General features: G+C 37.1%; 1 protein-coding gene across 3 annotated transcripts in view; it reads left to right on the forward strand.

The window, feature by feature from the left end:
• The window catches only part of NETO1 (neuropilin and tolloid like 1), a 106,922-nt gene extending 82,878 nt beyond the window's left edge, over positions 1–24,044 (forward strand). For 2 of the 3 annotated variants that reach the window (XM_075213238.1, XM_075213240.1), the window contains exons 8-11: positions 16,709–16,822; positions 19,659–20,217; positions 21,096–21,170; positions 23,609–24,044. In XM_075213238.1, coding sequence (XP_075069339.1) covers positions 16,709–16,822; positions 19,659–20,217; positions 21,096–21,156 — 734 coding nt within the window. In that variant the 3' untranslated portion in view covers positions 21,157–21,170; positions 23,609–24,044. The remainder of the gene's footprint in view (positions 1–16,708; positions 16,823–19,658; positions 20,218–21,095; positions 21,171–23,608) is intronic. The other variant, XM_075213239.1, reaches the window with a different exon arrangement.
• The last annotated feature ends 384 nt before the right edge of the window (positions 24,045–24,428 follow it).

Raw genomic sequence — 24,428 nt, forward strand, 5'->3', positions numbered from 1 at the left:
AGAAAGAAGTGAATTTGCTACCTACTCTTAAGTGTTGCAGTAATATAGGGAGTGAATTTCTACCTGCCTCCTACATTCTCCATACTAACTGTGGATTTAATGGAGCTCAGAGTCTATATCTGTAACCCCTCTGTTATTCTGTTAAAGAGCAGGAGAGCTTCTGACGCGTGTTTCGCTTATATGTGCTTATTCAAAGACTTGCCTTTGAATAAGCATATACTTGTATATATATATGGATTATATGTGTTTGCCAGCATTAGATGTGATATGCAATTTGTAAATATGGGATTAATCCATTTCTTTTAGATTAACGTTAAATTAGACGCCAGCCGGATAAGACCAGATAAGATGGGTGCCAGGATTCCCAAGTATGGGACATTATGGCTGTGCACTTCACATCAATATTGTCTCTCTGCCAAGTATTCTCCTTCCAAATTTGCATTGTCCTCTCCAATAAGTAGCCACATGACAACTACAAATAGATAGTGGTGGTAGTTTGACAGACAGTGGAAACAAAAGTTAGAGTTAACTTTATGGCCCGGATGTCTATGGATACATGTCTGGAGCCTATACATGTTTGGAACCAATTGAAACATCATATTCTGCTATAGTTTTGTGAAGGAATACCTTCAGATGGCTGTGTAGATAGTTTATTTTATTTAAGCATGTATCGTATTGATAGATAAGTGAGTTAGTAGCTAACATAAGACATTAGTGTTAAATTAAGTTAGGTATCGGTTAGTTAAGTTAGATTATAGTTTTTAAATGGGTTAAGGGCACAAGCTAGATGGGCAATCAACTGGTCAGTGATTCTCAAGGCCAGTGTTCAAAACTGTTTGGGAGTCATAGTTAATTTATGTTTGTCAGATATTTTAGTCAGTTAAGATCTGGGGTCTCATGCTGTAATAGCTCTGATCTGCTTACTTTAAAATAAAATAGTTATGCACCATAATCCTGGTGTCAGTCAAGATATAAAAAAAATCACTAATTAGAGATGTGCAGTATTTTGTGGAATACTGGCATCAATATACATTTGGCTCAAAGTTTCCCACATTTCACTGGAGTAATTTGGCTTACAGGGGCCTATTTATCAATCAAATTTTTCATTAAGATCTCCCGAAAACAGCAGTTTTTTGGGGATAGCCACATAGTTAAAGATCATGTAAATTTATCATTAGGGCATCGCAGCAAATAACGGAAATATTTGCTGCTTTCCCTGTCTCTTTGAATGCAAAAGCAGTCTCCATAGGCTATTTTGCGTGATTTAACAAGTTCCAAAAATATTTGTGCTTGATGGCTAGCACCATCTGAAGAGGAGAGTATTGCGGTAGAGGGATCTTTGGATCCCTTATTGCATCTTACCTGCTCTCCGCTCCGGTCACTATCGCAAAGGGCCCACTTTGCAATAATGACCATAGAAATAGATCTAGATCTGGACAAATCTAAGATGTGCGTTTGTCCAGGCAGCCGTTTATCGTGACTGCTGCTACAGCAGAACGGTTCTAATACATGCTTGTGATCTTTCGTTCCTTATCATTGTGATGAGGAATGAAAATGATTGTGGAAAAAAAGGGATAGATAATAAATATGTCCCTAAGTGTTCCAAACAGAATTCTCTTTATCATTTTTTTGTTGCTCACAGACTTCTCTTTTATTGGATATATTCCATTATTCCATGCCATTTCTTATCACATTCTGCTTGATGAAACACAGAATGTACCATAAAAGACTCATGCATACTAAGTGCCACCATGAGAAGGAGAGAGAGATATTAAAGGAAACAGAAAATGAGAGTGAAAAGAGAAAGAAAACGTGTGAAAAAGAGAGAAAGGAAAGTGGAAAAGAGAAACAAAATGAAAGTGAAATGTAGAAAACAATGGAGGTAGCAAAGGAAAGAGAGAGAGAAAATGAGAGTTAAAAGTGAAAAGTTATGAAAGGAGAGAGATAAAGTATAAAAAGAAAACAAAAAAAGACAAATTAAAGTGTGAAAAAGATTAAATTAGAGCAAATTAAGAGTGAAAGGAGGAGTGAAAAGAAAGAAAAAACAGTGAAAATGAAAGTGAAAAAGAAAGAAATTGTGAAAAGGCGAGTTAAAGGGATAGAGAAAAAGAGAAAGTAAAGATAAAGAAAACATGAAAATGAGAGCAAATAGGGGAAAAAAGAGGGAAAAGTAGAATAAAATGGTATAGAAGAAGTGTGAAAATGACAGTCAGAAGTAGATGTACAAGATGTGAAAATGTGAGCAAAAAGCAGAGAGATTAGCAACATGAGAAGCAGAGAAAAAACAGAAAAGGTGTGAAGAGGAGACAGAACAGATCTATGATAGATGTCCTGTAATATTCTAAATGTATTGTGTGTGCAGTCTTTGAAGTTTTGTAGTATGGATGCAAGTCACCGTTGTCTATCATTATTGACATTTATTTATGTAGTGGCAATGTTTTGAAAGCTCTGCTCTTGTATACAGATGAGTGCTCTTCCCATTGAGAAATACATAGTACTAGTCTTTGAAGCTTTTGGTATGGGTGCAGGCCACCTTTGTCTATCAGCATAATCATTTATTTATATACAGAAAATGAAATTGTGCTTTACAATTGGGTATCTACTTGTCTAAACATCTACAGAGGCCACTGTCCATTTATTGACATCTGATTGTTACTGCCTCTTCACTCTCCATGATCCATGCTGTCTGACTTTCCAAATTTAGTGTGTGCAACGCATTTCAAAATTCTTATCTCTTGAATTTTTCACTACATTTTTGCTGTTGATCACTTTAGCTAATGGGCTTGCTTCAGTTGGTGGCATCGTAGATGATATTTTTTTGCAGCCACTGCAATGTTCTACATGTGGTTGCTGAATGTTGTAATTGCCCAGAAAAAACCTTCAAACGCAAACACCCAGATCTAAATATAGATACTACGGAATGACCCATTGAAATTGACAACTATTGAAAAATAGAAAAAAATATAGCGTTTTGTCTGGGGTGGGGGGGGGGGGGGGTTGAAGCTGCATTGATCCTCACACGCAAACTCTCACTTTTTTCAAAATTAATTCAGATGTCACTGCCCCACACAATGAATATACAAGGTATCTCAGGAGCATAGTGTAAGATAAACAAGATATCAGAGGTGTATTCAAACCCAGTCTGATATCATGTACAATGTCCAACACAAAAAATAAAACTGAAAATAAATATAAAAATGCAGTCTTTCTTTTCCACATATAGTAGGATCAATAACAATCGCAGGATATGAATCCACATAAAGTTCTTTCTTTAGTTAGTATTCAACCAGTTATTTCATCTGTTCCATTGTTTGTTTCCAAAGCAATAATAATATATGCAAAAGATGGAAATTGGGACATGATTAATATATATTAATTCTAAAACCAAAAGATGTATGTTAATACTGAAAAGAACCACTTGTGCTCTTCATTAATATATCCTAATTGCTCCGCATGTGGGAAGAGTATAGTAATAAAAATATATGCCGCTTGTTAATACACTTACATTGCGTGCAAATTCACTCAAAAGGTATTTTCTCCTTCAATAAAGATCTCTTCCAATTTAAAACATCTTATATTCTCCAAGATTTTATATGCGAGAGATAAGAAAAAAAGGATCTGCATAATACCTTCAGGATAGCAAATTTATTCACACAAAAATATAAAATCCCACAGTATCACATGAAGTATTAAGATACACTCCTACCAAATCAGTAGGATAAAAACAACATTCCATAAAAATATATCTATAATGATCTACAAGTAGACCAGTAGATGTACTCCTACTGGTTATAAGATCAAACCAGCATAGAGATGTACAAGCCCGGCTGTACAATCCCCTTAGATTCGAATAGTGGATACTGCTGTCTATTTACTCCTCTGTGTTCACCAACCCGTTTCAACCCCACCTCTGGGGTCTCTGTCACAAGATTACTTTCAGTAGAAAAACTTATAAAATAAAAATCTATTTTTTTTATTTCGTTGCTAATAGTCATGCAGCAAAAGCACACTGTTTTCTCCACTAAATATACTACTTAGTTCAGAATGATATCTAGCTCAGTCTATATACTAGTATTATTATATATGCGTTAATAGCAGTCAGTAGCCATTAGTCTGTATAAACTCTCTGAAGGATTAAAATTTTAAGCAATTTATCAGCAAACTCATTCTGGCTGACTGATCTCTACAGAACTGCTTTACAATAATGCCACGATTCTATTGCTTTCTATGTTCCTCTTTCACCCTGAACACAATTTTCAGAGCAGAGCACTGCAACTCAGGGCCATCTTAACAACATTTTATGCCCCCGGGCAAAGCAGTGCACCGGGGCCCATATATGTGTGTAAAAAAAAAAAGTGACACACACACACACATACATGCATATATATATATATATATATATATATATATATATTTATTATGTCACTTTTTTTTTACATGCGCTCACTCAGCGTCCCCTTAACTTACCTTCCGATCCCCTTCTCCACGCTCCGTGCTGCGCTCCTCGTGCTGTTGCTCGCAGTGAATATCGGACGTCATCATGCCCGACTTCCACTGCGAGCACAACAAGTAAAGTCATTTCCAGTCAATTTTGACCAACTCACAGGTCACGATATTATTTTCATCCACTCTCGGACAAAGACTGCAGCAAGCTGGCTAGATGCTATGTTAAGCGAAAGAGCAGCGACACAAACACACAGCAGTTCATAGCACATAGCACATCTAGGAAACATTGCCACACAGCAGTGGCAGAAAAGAAAAGTGGTGCAAGATGGAATTGTCCTGGGGCCCTCCCACACACCCTTATATTAGATATTGAAAAGGACATGTACAGTTTAACAAACTAAGCACTCCAGCGACAAGCAGTGCCACTTTTGTGGCTGATGTGCTTGTTTTGTTTGGGCCCCACAACACAAGCTATCAATAGCTTAGCTGTCTTAAACCTAACAGTGCTGTCAATGAACTCTACATTATTAAAGCATGTCTGCTCGTGCTGCATCTTTAATCTCCTTCTCCTCTGTGGATACCTCCCTCTGATCCCTGAAGAACTGCCAAACTTATGTAGACACAGGAATGGATATTACAACTAGAGTGGTATTAGATCTGCTTAAGACAGACTGTGACACGGAACATGTGGGCAGCATTGAATCTGTCATGTTGGAATACGTTGCATTGAACAGAGATTTAAACCAATATAAAGACGCGGTTGAGGAGACCATACTTAAGTTAAAATGTAACCCAACGGATGAGATTTTGTATTTAAGAGAGCTTGTACATGAGAGATACACTGCACTTCAGAAGAAAAATTCAGAGGAGGCCCTGATGCAGGACGATAAACATGTCCAGTCTAAATAACAGCTAAGAGACCTCAGAAAATAAATGGGTGTGTCACTGGCCCCTGCAGACTAAGCTTTGGAAGATGAAGACACTCCAAAAAACATATTGGTAGGTTAATTGGCTGCTAACAAATTGACCCTAGTCTGTGTGTGCCTTTCTCTGTCTGTGTATGTGTATGTTAGGGAATTTAGACTGTAAGCTCCAATGGGGCAGGGACTGATGTGAGTGAGTTCTCTGTACAGCGCTGCGGAATTAGTGGCGCTATATAAATAAATGATGATGATGATGATGAAGACGAGGAGATCGCTGTCACCCTGAGCACACGGCCCGTACAGTGAAATTGAGAATGGCTCATGAAATCAGTTATGGTTCATTTGATCGCTCCACCCGTTCCTTATATAACTGTGGTAATTTTACAGCTAATACATGGCGATGACCGCTGACCCCTCCCGGGTGCCTGCATTTATCAGACTAAGACCAATCCAGGGTGCCCCGACGGGCTGGAGATGATGAACCTAGTGAAAAACAAAGTATGTGGTCACACATACGAGAGAGAAGCAATGGATTGGATGATTGAAAACAAACTTCAGAAGGGTAAATCCGCCAGGTGTCCATAAATTGGCTGTGATCACTCTGGCATGAGTATATCGGGAGGTAAATGTATCAAGCTGAGAGTTTTCCAGTGGGTTTGAAAAACCAATAAGATTCTAGCTGTCAATTATTTAGTACATTCTACAAAATGACAGCTAGAATCTGATTGGTTGCTATAGGCAACATCTCTACTTTTTAAACCCGCCAGAAAACTCTCAGCTTGATACATTTACCCCTGGATCTTGTTCCAGACAATGCAGTAAAAAGAGCCATTGAAATTCACAGCAAAAAGCAAGGTCATCACTGAGGTTCGAAACTGAGGTACATAATTTATAATACAGTTAGGTACCTTTGATGTAAAGTGCAGATTAGAAACACTTTGTGCAATACTGGTGAAACAGCAGCACAGTGGAAGGTTTGAGTAACACATATACAAGTCTATTTAGACATCCATGCTTACATTACTTCTACAATCAACGTTGTTCTTTGTTAATAAAACTGTTGTCTTTATACTGTTCAAAAAAATGTAATAATAATCCTCCACCATTCTTTGGATGTTGATACTTGATATTAGGATCAGATGAAGTTACAGCAGAGGTGTCACTAATTTTGGTCAAATCTTTTAACGTAGACAAGACCAGATGTCAAAATGTTGTGCTGAGTCATCGGTATCATCAATTGGTGTCTTTGATTTTTGCAAAGCACACAATAGTATATAGCACATGTAGGTAGCATTGACACATAGCAGTTAGATCTTAAAAAGGACATGCACACTTTAACAAACCAAGCACTTCAGCGACAAGGAGTGCTACTTTTGTGGCTGATGTGCTTGGTTTGTTTGAGTCCCCCACAAAACAAGCTAACAATGGGCTTGAGGCACCTAAGGTAACAGTGCTGTTAATGAACTCTACTGTGGCAGTATGTTGTTGTCATCATCCTAAACCTCATCCTCACCATCAGTGTGTACATCATCCTCACTCATTATTAATTCATCACCGCTGGAATCCACAAATACAGAAGTCTCTGTATTTTGATGTAATTGGCGGGAAAGGCCTTCCTCGTGGAAATTGTAGTTCATTTTTATTTACAGCATCTTTTCCACATTTTGAGGAAGTAGCCTCCTACGCCGATCGCTGGCAAGGTTCCTGGCTGTGCTGAAAACTCTTTCCGAATAAACACTGGAGGGTGGGCAGCTTAGGCAGTGCAAAGTTACTTGGTACATGGGTCTCCAAATTCCCTTTTTTTCCTCCCAGTATGTGAAGGGACGGTCTGATGTGTCTATTTCTATGCTGTCGTTAAAATTTTCCTCCACCATCCTTTGGATGTTGATAGTAGGATCAGGTGGAGTTACGGCAGAGGTGTCACATTTTTTGGTCAATTCTTTTAGACCAGAACAGATGATAAAATGTTGTGCTGAGTCATCTGCATCATCCCATGGTCTCTTGGGAAAGCTAAGTTTTTCCTAGCAGCAGTTGACTGAGAAACTGATGGAGAAGATGCTGTCTTGTCACGTAACACTTGAGCTGTCATCTTGCTCTCCAGGAGTTCATTGCATCTTTTCAGATCTGGGTCAGTTGGAAACAAAAAGAAGACATAGATCTTATACCTAGGATCACGCACAGTCGCCAAAATGTAGTGATCCGATTACAAGATTTTGATAACTCTTGGATCCTGGCGAAGCAAATAAAGTATTTGATCTACAAGTCCGACATACTTAGCGTAATTGCTTTTTTAATCTCCTCTATCAGTTTCTCAAGCAGCTTTTCCAAAAGTCTAATTAAGGGAATCACTTGACTCAAGCTAGCAGTGTCTGAACTCACTTCACAGGTAACTACTTCAAATGGTTTCAGCACCTTGCACAACACAGAAAGTATTCTCTACTGCGCTTGAGTAAAATACATCCCCCCTCCATTCCCAATGTCACGGCTTGTGGAGTAAGCATGGATGGCTTTTCGCTGTTCCTCCATCCTCAAAAGCATACACAGGGTGGAATTCTACCTTGTCACCACCTCTTGCTTCAGTTGGTGGCAGGGCAAATTAAATTGCTCTTGTAGCTGCTGCAATCTCCTAAAAGCTGTTGTCGAATGTCGGAAATGTCCAGATATTTTACGGGCCACAGACAGCATCTCCTACACATCCCTGTTATGTTTTGAGAAGCTGTGCACCACCAAGTTTATTGTGTGAGCAAAATAGGGAATATGAGGAAATTCACCCAGCTGTAATGCTCTCATAATATTGGTTGCATTATCAGAAATGACATATCTTGAGGAGAGTCCAAGCGGGATTAGCAATGTTGCAATGACATCCCTTAGTTTTTGTAACAGATTGTCAGCTGTATGCCTCTTAGTGAAACTGGTGAAACACAGAGTAGCCTGCATGTGTTGGGATGTAGCTGAGAGAAGGCTTTACAAACACTACAAATGGCTAGACAACTGTTGTCAGGATTTGGGTAGAAATAATTCCACATATAAGAGGTGGATTCTTTGGTGTTATGCCCAGGCATGATAAGGGCCATCTTCTTATCACGTGCAAGAACTGCTTCCACTGATGCAGGACTTACACAAACAACATCATCCTCATTAGCATCCTCATTAGCGCCCTCGTCAGCTACACAAATAACCCCTCATCCTGCTGCAATTCCAAAGGGGCATCCTCTGTGTATCTCCAGCTACACTTGGGCTGCTCATGCAGACATCTGCAGAAATGCTGAAAGGGGCCTTCTTTATGGGTACACTATCAGAAAGATCAGGCCTACACATAGCACTTGTGGATAGACTCTCCTCAGGGACTTGTGTCATTTCTGAATCTAAACATACATTTTCCTCAGATGCCTTACTGTTTCCTTACAGCTCGGGTTTTACACGTAAAAGTATTTGGACACCACTTTTGGAGTCAGAATGACAAGGTCTTGCTTGGTCATGACTGAACTTACAATAAGATGTCTCAGTGACAGTTGCAGAACTAGCACTCATAGAGAAAGGGGAAGGCCTCATTCTTTACTTGCCACTGTGTGTGTAGTATGGCATGTTGGCAATTTTATTTTTTTCTGTAGATTACCTTGCCTGGATTACATGTTTTTTTTCTTTACCAAGGTAAAAGTTTTTTTTTTACATATTTGTTTCCCTGAATTAAGAACACTATGAACTTGAACATAGGCTTTAGCAGATGACGTAGACGGATTACTATCATCATGACTGGTGCCAGCAGCTGCTTGGTGCTCCTAGTCTTCTGTGTACTGTTGTGAATCCATTTTGATAACACAGTAAATTGTGACTGCAGATTTTGAAGAACACTGACAGCCCTATTATTTCTATTTCAGTAATGACAATTAGCAATGTAACAATGGACCTCTCCTGTTTGTGTGTTAGCTATGAAACACAGTACAATGTGACTGTAGATTTATAACAAGACTGCCAGCCCTATTATTTTTATTTCAGCAATGACAATTAGCAATGGAGCTCTACTGTTTCTGTGTGAACTATAACTCAGTAGTGGAGACTTTGAAGAACATTGCTACCCCTCCTCTTTCTTTTCTAGTTATAACGCTGCTGAACTGCACTAGAGACTGCCAAGAACAGTGATACCCCTTCTGTGTCGCTCTGTACAATGGCGCTGGATCGCCATGGAGGGCTGTACTTATAGTATCCAAAACTCGCGAGATCCGACGATGTAACAATGATGTTTTGCCTCGTTTTCAATTCCGAGGGCTCATGAAATTACCAAGCCGGTTCGACTCGGATCTGCTAAGTTCGGGTGGGCTCGGTTCCTTGACCATATCTACCATAAACTTGTATTTATTTTGTTCTAACCAGTTTCAACATTCTGACACATCTGCTCTTCTGCTTTGTTACTCCATGTGGTATGAAATCAAAGTGCTTTTCAATCTAAGCCCTCATATTTTGCCAAGTTCTTGACACTTTAGATTATTTAAACTTTGCATCATACAGAAATGTATGCTGCAGTACATTTTTAATAAACATGTTCATTTTAGTTTAATCCTTTTAAATTTTTAAAAGTGGCATGTATGGTTAAAATTAATTCAGTATGCAGGCGTATATGCCAAAGCTTGGTGACAATCAAAGCTTGGTGTTCCCTAACATAGACACACACAGACCGAGAGAGACTAAGGTCAATTTAATAGCAGCCTTATATGCTCTGTGCCGTAATGCTGCCCTTCTGAAGTAAACTAGGGGACTTATAATTATTTATGTGGGAGGGAGGATGGAAAAATCATTAAATCAGTAAGTTTCGTCCAACCCCGGGGTAACAGGGACTGCCCGAGACTTGCAGCAGAGGTGGTCCCCAAGAAGGGGTTTACTCACTCTCATGCCAGGGCAACTGGGACCCCTCACACTGTAATTACATTATTGCTGCCTCTTGAGTTGATTTAGGGGATGTGATCTTGGCCCCATTTTTTCTATCTCCGTGCTAGCGATTCCTGCTCATAAGATTTTACTACATTGAGTTAAGTCCTGTGGGTTTTTTCACAGTTTTTGTCTCCATTAAATACATTTATCTGGGTGTTCTTAACGTCTAATATACATAAAATGCATTTTTACAGTTGCTATTGATTACAAACACATGTTCTAGCATACATATACGAGTGTCATCACTATGACTCAGCACCTACACCTGGGGGTAAATGTATCATACCCCGTTTTTTCATCTCGCGGGAGATCGGCATCTTCGCAGCTAAAATTTAAAGGGGTGATGGGTTGTAAAGGCAAGCTTGCCTTTACAAGCCATCGCCCCTTTAAATTTTAGCTGCGAAGATGCCGATCTCCCGCGAGATGAAAAAAACAGGGTATGATACATTAACCCCCTGGTCTGTAACAGGTGCAAATGTTACAACTGAAAAAGATGTATGTTAGAGATACCTAAATCTTGAATCGGATGTTGCTGTGACCTTACTGGACATTAACTAGTGAGTACACCCTTCCCCACCCTGTTTTGCCCTCTTCTCGTAGGTAATAGCAAGTGTCGTTTTTGTGCAAATATGAATTGCACATATGGTTTGGTTTCACGCATGTGCAGAATGAAAAATGAAGTACACTACGTAAATGGACATACGTTCCTTAATGAAGCAGGTCCAGTATGCAGTATTCGAGCAGTAATTGGAATTCATGAGTTTAAATAGTTTTAGGCTTCCAGGAAACTGCTGAAAGTTCTTAGAGTATGACATGAAAAAATATAATAATAGACATGTAGCTACCAGAAACCTTGAATGCTCTGAGATCTTACTACACCCTAGAAAATATAAACATTTTTTTCTTAAGAGTAACGACTTGCAGCTAGTGCTGTAATTCCATTTTACTATCATACCTGTAATATACCGCATGAAGCACATGGTTTTTTTTGAATTGTTATAATTTTTTTCAAGTCACTTGAAATGGAAAAATAACCAAGATTTCACATCCCTGTGGATCATGTATAGTGAAGATTATGAAGATCATCAGATTATGATCAAACACTGCCATCTACTGTGCATTTTATTACTTGCAGTTTCAAAATAATTTCCACCAGCTAGATTTGAGTGACTAGTGTTTTATACCTTCTTGTTACAATAAAAAAGTTAGTGAAATGCAGAAAATATTATTCAGTCATTTTTGTGCTTTAATGGCTACAATCACGCCATCGGGCAAGGTCATTAGAATAACAGTTCACAACTTTTGCTTTATTTAATATTATTTTTCAAAATGACAGGTGCACAAAATATACAAATTATTACACAATGTATTCAGCAAAAAGTTGCATTATCATCATCACGGGCTATTGCTTCAGCGCCAAAGAATAATGAGCAAACCTTTGTTCATTGCAGCATACATCACATAAAGTAAATACCATAAGAGGAAACGTACTGTATATTCTCCACTACCTCAGGGCTCAATATTCACACTTTGTCCACTGACTACCATAGAAGGAGAATATAAGCAGTCACTTCAGATTTTAAAAAAGTGTCTAATTTTATATACTACTTTTTTTTAATACTATATATGGCATTACAGTGTTTGTTAATTGCTACCATATGCTAATTGTGAGATGTGTGTTTGCCATCCCCATAAAGGCTATTGTTTTCCTAGCAAAGAATTCAAATCAATTTGTCTCAGAAAGCTGTGCTGGTGCTAGTTATTGTTATTAGCAGTGGTAAATCACCAAGAAAATCTGATATTTCACTTGAGAAATTGGCCTCGGAGAACACGTCCAAATGAGGTGTCAGAAATCAGCGTTTTTCTGGTAGCATCTAAGACTTATACATTGACAAAATTTGAACTGTATGCAATTTGGAGGTATTTAATAAGCCTGATGCACTATATCAGGCCTGGCCAATCAGGGTAATCCCCATCTTACTCTGGGACGTGTAGTTTCACAACACCTGGAGAGTTACAGGTTGGCCAATCCTACATTATATCATTTATTTTTGCCCACCAGCAATATGAGCAGCAGTAATAACAATTGGTCTTCCCATTCCCCCTCTATTATTATACTATGTATTGAAGTCAGGCACTTTGCTTTGACTGTTGCTTCCTGTAGAGAGAACTTTACGCACTGTAAACTTGTTCACAGGTAGTATGTAAAGCCCTGTAAGCCCTGTGTTTTAAGTATGCCATTAAGTGGTTATTCGATGAGAGGTGATAGTGATCCGTTGAGGCAGAATACACTATTTTAACATATTTTGAGGAAATTTTGGTTAAATTCAAATTTGATCTTAGCGACATGGAGAGAAAAATTGCCCTGTGCCAAGTAACATCATGCTGCATTTGCACCAGTACATTTGGGGGTGACTTTTCCAGGGATAAAGCATGTTGCTAATTTTAATGAAGAGTTCCAGATATTATTTAGAGAAGATATTGGCCTATTTGAACCACAGTCAGTAGGAAACTTAACAAGTAATATATTTGTAGCTCTCTGCAGTGACTTGGGAAGAGCATTGTTCTGAAAAACACTTTTTTAAATGTCAAGTAGTTCTGGCACTAATATGTACTTTTTATGTTTATATAACTCTATAGGCAAGCCGTTTGGGCCAAGTACCTTATTGTTAAATAGCTCATTGATGGCTTCTTGTGCTTCATGTTTTGTAAGGTCTGCATATGGCTCTTCCTTGAGTTTTTTCTAACTCTAAATAAAAGTGACCAGGTAGAGCTCCAAGATACCTCTGTTAGATCTAACTATGGACATTTTACCAGGAAAATGTAGTTTCTATGGGATAAGGTTTATCATGGCAGTGTATAGCAGATACCCAAGTACTTATACCTCTAGTTATCTTACCATCCCAATTCAATCATCATTTGCCCTGGTGAAGATCATCCTGTATTAGAGTCCTTAGACAGGCCTATACAATTTATCAAAATGCAAAAATCACTGTTAATTTAATGATGGCTAATTTTGCTAGAGTTGGTGTAAAGCAACGGGCATGGTGTATGGTGTTACAACTCCTTAATCTTATCCATACCTGAACTGCACTTTTTAGCCATGTTGTTATCAGGAAGTATCAGTGATGGAACTATAACATCTCCTTGGAAAAGTACTTCAGGGGTTAAATTCCACCTCCACAGGGAACACTCAGGAGTTGAGTGAATTAAGCTACAGTTGTTATTTCTGTTTGCTCCCTATTGTCCACTAGTGAGCTCTACAGCCAGCTAGGAGCCGGACCCAGCAGGGGTCACCTGAGGGAAGACACCTGGGGAGGTAGGGGAGGGGGCTGGATAGTGTAAGCAGCCCACCAATCGAGACCTTTTGCAACTCCCCTGGACAGGCAGTTCCCAAGGTGGGATTAGGAGGTGATAAAAGAGGATACCCTGGGAGCTGGACGTGTGTGACTAACTTTTGGCCAAGAGGTGATGCTCTGCCAGAGATGTGCTGTGGAACCTATCTCACTGGATTTATTTGAACTGATTTCCTGACTTGTTGGACCTGCTATCGTTAAGGGGCCGTGCTGTATTTGATCCTGTTCTGCAGAATAAATAATCCTTTCATTTTTCCTCTAATACCGTGTCTGAGTGATTTGGGAACCACGTATCTTCACAGTTGGTATATATAGTTCCAATATAACACGGAGGTTGATCTCTATGCTCTGGTTGAAATACAAATATACCTCCTTTCTGGATCAATCTTAACTTACATTGCTTGAAATGTTAAATGTTTTACATAAGAGTGACACCAACTCACCATCTCATAAATGTATTTTTAGGCCTCAGTATATTATAAGGTAGCAGATGTATCTCATAGAGATGGATTGTCAGGTTAGTATATTTGAAGGATGGTAAAACAAGTGTAAATTCATGAGGATTGTTTAAGACTCTAACATTCCATGTCATAATGTGACGCTTCCCATTAACCATTCACTTACTGTACTGCAACCTAGTACAGGACCCTGAAATATTGGGCAGCCTGTGTTTGCAAATACTTATCATATAATTTTAACAATATGCGAATTGGTAATGATAAACAGCATAACAAGAACAAAAAACTAACATTTTCCATCTAAACAGTCTCCTGTCATAAGAGCTAAAGAAAGTGGTATGATCCAGTGCATCCTCCTCCATCCAGAGAGTACCAGATTGCACTCAGCATTATGTTCCATCTGTTGCAAAAGTAGAGAACAACATGTCATCAAAAACAAAACTATTATTAAGAAGTGTGATACCTGTTTCCTGCCATGGAATACTTGGGATGTGTTAAAGGTGTGCATTTACCCTAAAATAAAGGTGTGAGTGAAAAAGGTTGGAAGACTATTGCTGTCTCTCATTGCACTGTAGTGAGGGAAACAAAAATACACTAATTTTTAGAATCTGAGGATTTATTTCTTTCTAGTTCCTGAGGCTCTGCACATTACAATCTTTTGAAATTATTACAGAAAGATTGACACTGTAAATCTTTAAGAACTGCAAATATTCAAATATGGTGCACAAATGCTTCTTTGTGATGGCATATGTCTGCTTCCGCATCTAATTTTATAGGGAAGCAAGTAGTTTTGTGTGCCAAGATAGTAGCACTCTGCCAAAGTTTACTCAGACCAAAGGGAGGAGTTGGACGGATCTGGGGTATTCTTTGCTGTGTACAAATACTTTTGTGTCTTTTTCACCTACATGTGCTCCAACATGCAAAACTTAGATTTTTGTTTCTTGGGATAAGATTCATTAAATTAGACTTACATTTTTGGAATCGGGTCTCATCCTATACTTTTAATTAGACACACTTTTCCAGTTGTACCTCTGTGGGAAAGTACATTTCTTTATGAGCTTTACTTCATAGAGAGCTGTGTTTCACACCACAAGCTTCCTACATTCATTTAACAGGAGCCTCTCATCGCTTCTCTGTGCTATTAGGGACCCTATTGCCATGGGGTTCTTCACTGGTACAACAATTAAGGATGCTGCTTCCCCCTCTACTGGATTTTGTCATAGGAGGGAGTTACAAGAGGCTGCTACAGCCAGTCTCCAGTGAGCCACATAAAGTATCATCTGCTTTTTTTCAAGAACGAAATAGACACCCTAGTGTTAGGGGCTGGTGTCTCCATTACTCTGGTGGCAAGTGGAGGCCCTTGTAGCTTGCCCTCAGAGGTAATAGTGTAACTTGGATAAACCATGTATTACAGTGACATCAAAGCAAACTTGCTTGCTGCTAGAAATGCTATTATTGACCTTGCGTCAGAGTGCACTTATACAGATATTACGCATACAATACATATAAGCTTAGAGCTTTTGCAGACATAGGCTCTGCTTGGAGTAAGTGTATTCCTAAAGCTTGTTCAGCAATTCATGAAATGCATTTCAATTCTTATTATGTACAAAATTAAATAAAATAATGCTCTAGAATGTTATTTTTCAGTAGTTTAGATTTCATTAAAACCACTCCAACTTTGCTTGCTATGTTTGCTAACATTTTAAAATAATTTCCTTGATAGAACTTCCTAATTCTTGAAAATTAGGTACAACCCCTTTATTGCCTGGCAATTCCCCCTCTAGTGGTGCAGAGCAGCTTCACAGTACCCACATGATTTTGTACCATTTTGCCTTCTCTGAAATTCATGCTGCAGAGACCCATGCTTCCCCCTATCTAATGCTCAGTCTATGACTTTACTTCAAACACTCAAAGGTGACATGTAATAAATATAGTCAACATATCCATGATTGATTCAAGATATAAATTAAGTTAAACCCAGTAGTATCTTTGGATGAAAACTGAAAAGTTTAAGTTAATGAAAGAGATTGACCTCTAGTATTAGTAGGTTGGACTTTAAAATGACATTATACTCTTTCAAACATGCCCATTTTCAGGTGTATCCACAAAGCTGCATACTTGGGTGAAGATTTATTTTACAGAGGCAGTGCTGAGGACTGAGAAATGTTTCTGTACCTTGGAAATCACTAGGTAGACAAGCAGGAGACTTGTACATTTTAAGAAGCACCGCTGGTTTGCATTTTTTCAGTTTGTAAATGGACCTCTGTATTTCTATATCAGTGGCGGATCCAGGGGGGGGGGGGGGGGCGTTCGGGGCTGCCCGGCTGCTCTGATTGTGTTTTAAACACAATCAAAGCAGCGGGACAGCACACTGTCACTGCTGAACGGACCTGCACATTCTGTGCAGCCGCCGACAGCCGTAGAACAGAGAATGGGGGCGGGGCCTAAATCGCCCCCCCCCCCCTAAAATCGCCCGGGGTAGGACAAATGACTGGGTCCGCCCCTGTTCTATACTTTTACATAAGTATGTAATAACATTGTTACACATAATTATTACTTTCTGTTAATCATTTTAATGTTTCTCTCTCTTTTATTTTAGCTCCATGTGAAGCAAATTCATTTTTTTGTCATAGTAATATGTGCATTAATAATACATTGGTTTGCAACGGAGTTCAGAACTGTGTATACCCTTGGGATGAAAACCATTGCAAAGGTAATATATAAAACATAAATTTATTATATAAAATCATTAATTTAAAGCTCAAATAAATATTAATTGTTGTTTAAATAGGAAGCTAAAATGTCTTAGTACATGTTTAGTGAGAGCAAAACTACTTTTCCACCCATTTTGCTGAACTTACATTCTTCTGCAACCAACTATATTTCCTAATTGTATTTTCCTTCATTAATAATACTGCTAAAAGCAGTGCATTTAGTGATTATATATATATATATATATATATATATATATATATATATATATATATATATATTGTGAGAAAGTACACCATTAACAGGAATCGGACACAGGTATGCTGAGCCATTTAGCTGTTTATTAGCACTTGTCTGGATGGTAAAACAGTTCCAATGCTGGTACAGCAATCATATCCAGCAACAGTACACGAAAATCCCCACCACCTACATCTGGCTAGACATTACTTCCCTGTCTACTCGCCGGCCACTTACTGGTATCGGTGGTGCCACCCACACATACACAAGGTGTCTTTATCCTCCACCCCAAGCACTACAAACAAATCACAGCAAACCAAGCACACCCATGTGAAATACCTGTGTATGTGTGTGTGTGTGTGTGTGTGTGTGTGTGTTTGTGTGCTCAAAGAGGAACCTAGGGAAAACGTAACCCTGACTGCAGCTTGCTGCTCCAGACTAACAGAGAACTGTGGCAAATATCCCTCTTTGCCACAATATATATATATATATAGTTTTAACTTTCTCACTAACATCGCTAAATGGCAATGGTTGCTTTAGAACAGTTGTCTGCAAGTCACTGCAATTGCAGAATTCAAAAAAATTAATATCTGTGATTGAAAAGGGTAATATTGAAGGTGTATTAGTTTTGATCTGTGGAGGTGGTACATGAGAATGGAGGGTAGACTTTATGTGTGTAGACCAGTGTTTCCTAACTCCAGTTCTTACTGAACCCCAACAGCTCATCTTTTGAGGATTTCTGTCTGTGGAACAGGTGGGATAATTACTGAACCAGTCAAGTAGACTAAGTCACCTGTACATGATTAAAGAAATCCTGAAAACATGAGCTGTTGAGATTCAGTGAGGACTGGAGTTAAGAAACACTGGTGTAGACCATTGAAGTGTAGTGTGTTTTGTAGGGCACATCACAAATGACCTCCACTCCATGCAGAACCACATACTCTGTTTTACCATATGTGCTAACAATTTGCAGAACCTCTCTGCACAATATTGCCATGTTCTAATTAACACATGATAGGTACTATACACATTGATACATTTTGCAGTCCTTCTCATTCTTGAAAGACTGGATTTATTATGATCCATATAAACATCTGCAAGTCTCAAGGGAATTCTGCTCGCACAAATAATCTCTTACAGAAACATTTGCTGATTAACCTAAATATGAGATGTCAGAAATAAAATATTATATTCAAGGACATGGCCACCCACATATGAGTATGTGGCTAAGTTGGAAAGTGTTAGGAAATTTAGATAAGTACTGGGAAGGGACCATGTTCTTTGCCTTATTAAGCTTTAAAAATGTTAAGGCAAAAATGTTAAGGCAAAATCTAGAAGCAAAGACTTAAATTTAGCACCAAAAACTTAAACATCTTGAAAAGGGCAAAGCCATTAATTTTACCTTGTTTACCTTGCTGTTTTTACCTTGTTCCTTAAAAAATATGGATCCTGGCTACTTTGGGATAAGATTTGCAGAACACATAAACAGGACAAAATCATGCTTAAATGTCATCATTGTGTATAGCATAGTAAGAATATCATTTACAACCAGAGACTTAAATGCATATGATTACACTAAGGGGAGCTTGGCAAAAAAGGAGTAAATCTGATCCTGAACAAAACATGTTACAATGCAAGGGGTGCAAATGAGTTTATTATTTTGCACGTGTGAAAGTACTGGCTGCTCTTTCATCTAGCACACAAATACTTATTTGCTTTATTTTTACACTGAAATATAAAGTTGATTTAGAACATGCCCTATCCCAACTATAAATCTGTCTCCACATTTTAAATTTACCTCCATTACAAATGCAATATGGTTTTGCCAAGGTGACTCAGGCCCTAAGACTTAAAAGGAACTGACTCCCACAGGAAGCTAAATTGATGTCATACCAACTACAAAATTATTTATATGAAATTAACATTAATATGAAATTTTACAAAAAAATGTCTTCGAATTTTCGACGCAAAGTGTTCCCAATTACAAGAATTTGTAATAAAATGGTTGGACCACCTCTAGTGTTAAAGATGTATGACAGTGAAAAATTGAAACAACTAGGGCATTTTGGGTTAAAGTGGGCAGGACACAAACTATGACTAACCATGCCAGTTTTCTGCACTTGTCCTTTCTGATGCTACTCTCATTAACCTAAAATACCCCGTTCATTTAGAAGGAAACTGTCAAATACAGAGATCAGCTTTAGCTAAGTAAAGCACTTTGTAACAGTATGGCATGCTGTTGTGTCACTGTGGGCTTACAGCATAAGTTCACCCATCTGCTCCCACCATAATAGCCACTGCCGGGCACCCAATGTAAGCCTCAGTACTTTGCACTCACCCGCCTCTAAGGTATGCCTGCTGAAAGATCAGCAATTAACATGATACATAAAGTGACTGTTTATGAAAAATGTTACTCCAATTTTCTCATCTCTGCATCCATTAAATGAATGGTGATGAACGTTGCTGGTAAAAACAGAGTTATAAAAGTGAAACCTGCAATAGACTAAGCCACTAATGGGACGTCTACCTTTGTGGTCTATCGATTTGTAGCATATTTTCTTTTTCTCTTGCACTACTTACTAAATGTTCTTACCCTACAGAAAAAAGAAAATCAAATCTTTTGGACCAGCTTACAAATACCAGTGGGACAGTTATTGGGGTCTCCTCTTGCATTGTTATCATCCTTATTATTATATCTGTAATTGTACAGATCAAGCAACCTCGTAAAAAGTTTGTCCAAAGGAAAGGAGACTTCGACCAAACAGTATTCCAGGAGGTCTTTGAGCCTCCCCATTATGAGTTATGCACTCTTAGAGGTACAGGAGCTGCAGCTGACATTGCGGATGTTGCAGATGATTTTGAAAATTACCATAAACTACGGAGATCATCTTCAAAATGCATTCATGACCATCACTGTGGATCACTACTGTCTAGCACTAAGGACAGCCGTAGTAACCTTAGTACAAGGGAGGCTACCATACTAACAGACACACCAAACCAGCCTGTTAAAACCAATTTACAGCCTATGAACAGAAGAAACATCCTTGTAATGAAGCATAGTTATTCACAGGATGCGGCAGACTCATGTGACATTGATGAGATTGAAGAAGTCCCTACCACAAGCCACAGGCTATCCAGACATGACAAAGCTGTCCAGCGGTCAGTATCAATAAATTTTTGATGAAGACTATTACCTAAGGACTTTCTGTTATCTCCAAATATTTACTTAATTTCATATTTTTGTTTCATCATTTCCTGTACATGATCCTTTTTCATTTGTTTTTATTCCCTGAAAGAAAAAAACAGACATATTAAAAAATCTTTTTAGAATGAGCACACATCTATTTGCCATAACAAAAGAGAGATTTCCTTTCTCTTTTAAATAATTCTAAAATATTTTTTTCCTCGAATCTTCACTGGTTCATAAATAAAAATAGTAAATTATAACCCATTTATAGATCATTATGCTTTAACTGACCTTGTTTATAGAGAATGATTACATTTCAATATATGGATTGCACTTTTTAATATTTCAAACTTTGCCATGTCCCTTAATGCATGTACTATCATACTAGCATATGAGACTTCAAATTTTAGCTCCAATAAAAAGTACTGTTTATTAAATATTACTAGATATGACATGCGGTTCTGTTTTATGAATCTGTAAAAATACCTAACAGGATTTTTAATGCAAAACTCTTTTTTTTATTATATAATGCACACTAAATGCCTGTAAAGAGTTATTTAGACATTTTTTTAGGGAAATAACCCCTCCATGAACCATTGGATGTTATAGCACTATTTGTATGTTTATCTGTGTTTGTAGTGCATGCATAGTTGTGCTTATGTGTTTGTTTACATGCACTACATACTTTCTTTGCACATTAAAATCACTTATCTCTTAAAATCTCTCTCTTCTTTAGTGTGTTTTGCATGCCAGTGTGTTTCTTGTATTGTGTGACTTGTTATTTAAAACCATTTCTGAATGTAATCTGTTTTATGCAAACACATTGAATGAAATAGCCATAACATTCCAGGTTCTGCCTCATTGGGTCTCTAAACAAACATGAAACTGAATACAACACAACTAGGGTATGAGGAGCAGACTCAAGGTAAGAAAACAAAATGTGGCATGTTTTATTTTTTTTAATTCTTTTAAATATGGTTAACATCATTAAAGGGACACTAACACATACTTGCGAACTTGGTTGGTCTCCCCTATGGGAACTCCACAGAGCAAGTGTAGGGGCAGTGATAATTGCATCATCATGGCCCTATCCCTACTTTGCAATGCCGTGATTCTCAGCATTGTGCACTGGTGGGTGGGGCTATTATGATATGAACCGCATCATCAAGCTCCACCCATTTCACTAGGGAAGTTGGCGATATCCAGAATGGTGCCCTGCTCTCGTTGGGGTCTGGATAAGCAAGTATGAACTAACACCTTATACTAAAAAAGGTTTGCTATATGTCTATTTCCCACACAGACTCAATGTTTTAGCCATGTACCTGGATTAGTGATTCACAAATTTTGTGAAGTTGCTTATTACCATGGTGGTCAGACTGTTAATCTGTTTTAACTTGGTGGCTATCTAATACTCAGGAGACAATCCTTGTAAATGCTACATCAGCATACACATCCACTCCCTCTGATGTGCTTCCGGACATCCATTTGCTTTCTAGATATACAGGTACAATAGTTTAATAAAGTTCACATTGCACATGTATCATAAGCCCACCAATGACCAGCAGGAAATTCAGCGACATGGTCAGTGGGATTTCCTATAAGAGAGAGACAATATGGTTCTAGTAACACCCATATGAGTTCCACTAATGTTAGGGTATTTATTCATATGCTTAAACATAGGTTTGCATGTCTGTGATTTCCAGGCCTATCTATATGGCATGGTATCACATGCTGTACATATATATATATATATATATATATATATATATATATATTATAAAGTATAAATATAATTTTACTTTAACTTTCTTCCCCATTTTTTAAAATGCAAACGTAGCAGCAAAAATGTAAAATGTCATACTGTACAGGAAATGGCTTATCTTATAGTAGTCCAGTTTTCCTCATTAATATTAACATCAAACCACATTTCCTTTTTTTATTTATATAGTAGCTCATATCATAAAATACCTGCTTATTTAAAGTTATCAAGATTTAGGTTGTTTTCAACCCATAAATATAATCTACATGCAGAAATTAAAATGATTGCTATTGATTTGGCTAATAGCAATCAACCTACAATTATATTTTATATATTTTGTTGGGAACTGTATACCTGTTACTATTTATCTTATAATTTGCATATTTGTTGTAAGTTGTAGTAATGAACTGATAGATCAACAGTATAAATAAATCTATTTGTTTATACGAACATGTGAAATGTAGTTGCTAGTTGTTAGTGTCCCTTTAAATACAAAATATGGACATTCTAGTAAACATAATTTTTTTCAGCTAAATTGGATCATGTCTTATTAATTTACAGTCATGGAGAACCAATGATGACTATATTTATTTAGATCCTTTGTATTTCATTTTATACTTATTGTGCAGTATTTTTAACTTATTTATTGGTAATGTAAGTTTGTTTAACTGCATGTTATATAATGAAATATCATCATCTGATATTTGTTCAACTGATACTAAGTGGATGATCTACTAAATTGATTAAAATCACTATAAATCACATACGAAAATGGAGATTGTTTCAACTTTCTTTTCTATAAAGAAGTGACTTTTAGCGATTTCCTTTGATTTAAAAAAAAAATATTTGCCGGAGAGACTTAAAAATCTCGGGGAAACTCCTATTTATTTATTTATTTGCAGTTATTCATATATCGCCTACATATTACACAGCACTATACAAAGAATCACATCAGTTATTAGCCCATCGTGAAACTTCTATATATGGTGCTTTTCACATTAATTTCAAGAAGACAATTAATTAATTCATTTTATTAACTCACCTGTGTAAACAACATTGAAATGAATTGGCACGTTATTTCAATCCTTGTCTTACATAAGAGTTTTTTTTTCAATATCACTGAATTTGAACTAATCTTGAGTGTTTAAAGCCAGTGAGAACATTGTGTCTTCTAAGATCAAATAAATGAACAAATCTGTCATAGATTCACTTTTCTATACTTACTTTTTCTCAATGAGAAATTGGCAATTTTGCAATGTCTGCTTTTTTTCCAGACGTTTGGAAAACTGGTGATGTGTCGGTGGATTTTTCTTTAATATAATTTGGTGATTAGGAAACTGATCTTTAATTCACTAAAATTAGTGATTTTTTAGCACTGTTTCAATAAATTGACCTTTAGCAGATACCCCCCCAATTCATTTTATGCAGCACACTAGTTGTCATTGTTTTAGCAGATGACCCCCAATTCATTTTATATAGCACACTAGATTTCATTGTTTTTCTGTGACTTTTTATTGAAAATATGTTAATTTGTTTTAATCTTTTGCTACTATAATGCTGTTATGGAATTTATTAATATGATTATTTTTGTTTTTACTTTTTAGGATGAACTGTTTTAATAATTTATTTTGCTTTCAGAGAAGAACACTTTTTGTGCCTCTAGGACAAACATGAGTATGTTCCTTAGAGAATTATTACACCCATCTTCAGAAAGTGGACTCTATTCTAAACTCATTCCACTGCCTTGTTACAAGTATAGGATTTACAGACATTCCTACCCTCAACACGACGTTCCTGCTACTCAATGACATTTGTTGTAATTTGGTTGCTGGCCACCAAGTGCTCCTTAGTTTTTAAATACATTTTGAAATATACTGGATACTTGAAGAAGAATCTAGTTACTGATTGCAGATATCCCAGCATTATTTGGTATTTTAATTTTGAAGAGCTGAAATTTGTTTTATGTTTTATTGAAGAAAACTGATGTGAAACAAAAATAACACTTCTTTCTCTCAATAAAGGTTACAAATTTGTATATTATTTTCATTTTACTAATTACTTGAAATAAATGTTCCTGACTTTTAAAATTATAATACAAAAAATGGACAGGATGCTTATATAGATTAACAAGTATAATAACAAAATACGGAACATTTAATTAAATTACTAAATGGCAATAAGATCTTTTTCTGTCTTAATTTATTATTTTTCCTATTTTAGCCATGTTTTGCACTATTTTATTTGAGTCTGATAAATCATTTTAAGTTGGTATTCTATGTACAGATGTTATTGCATTTTAAGCGGGTAAACAATTTGTAGGCAATGCTTTTCAAACTAATAATTCACAATTTGGAGTAGGGAAATACACATGGTATGATAAGCATGCATTATCATTTGATATAATTAATGTTTCAATTCCCTTTT

The sequence above is a fragment of the Mixophyes fleayi genome, chromosome 5, assembly GCF_038048845.1.
Source record: "Mixophyes fleayi isolate aMixFle1 chromosome 5, aMixFle1.hap1, whole genome shotgun sequence".
Taxonomy (NCBI): Eukaryota; Metazoa; Chordata; class Amphibia; order Anura; family Limnodynastidae; genus Mixophyes; species Mixophyes fleayi.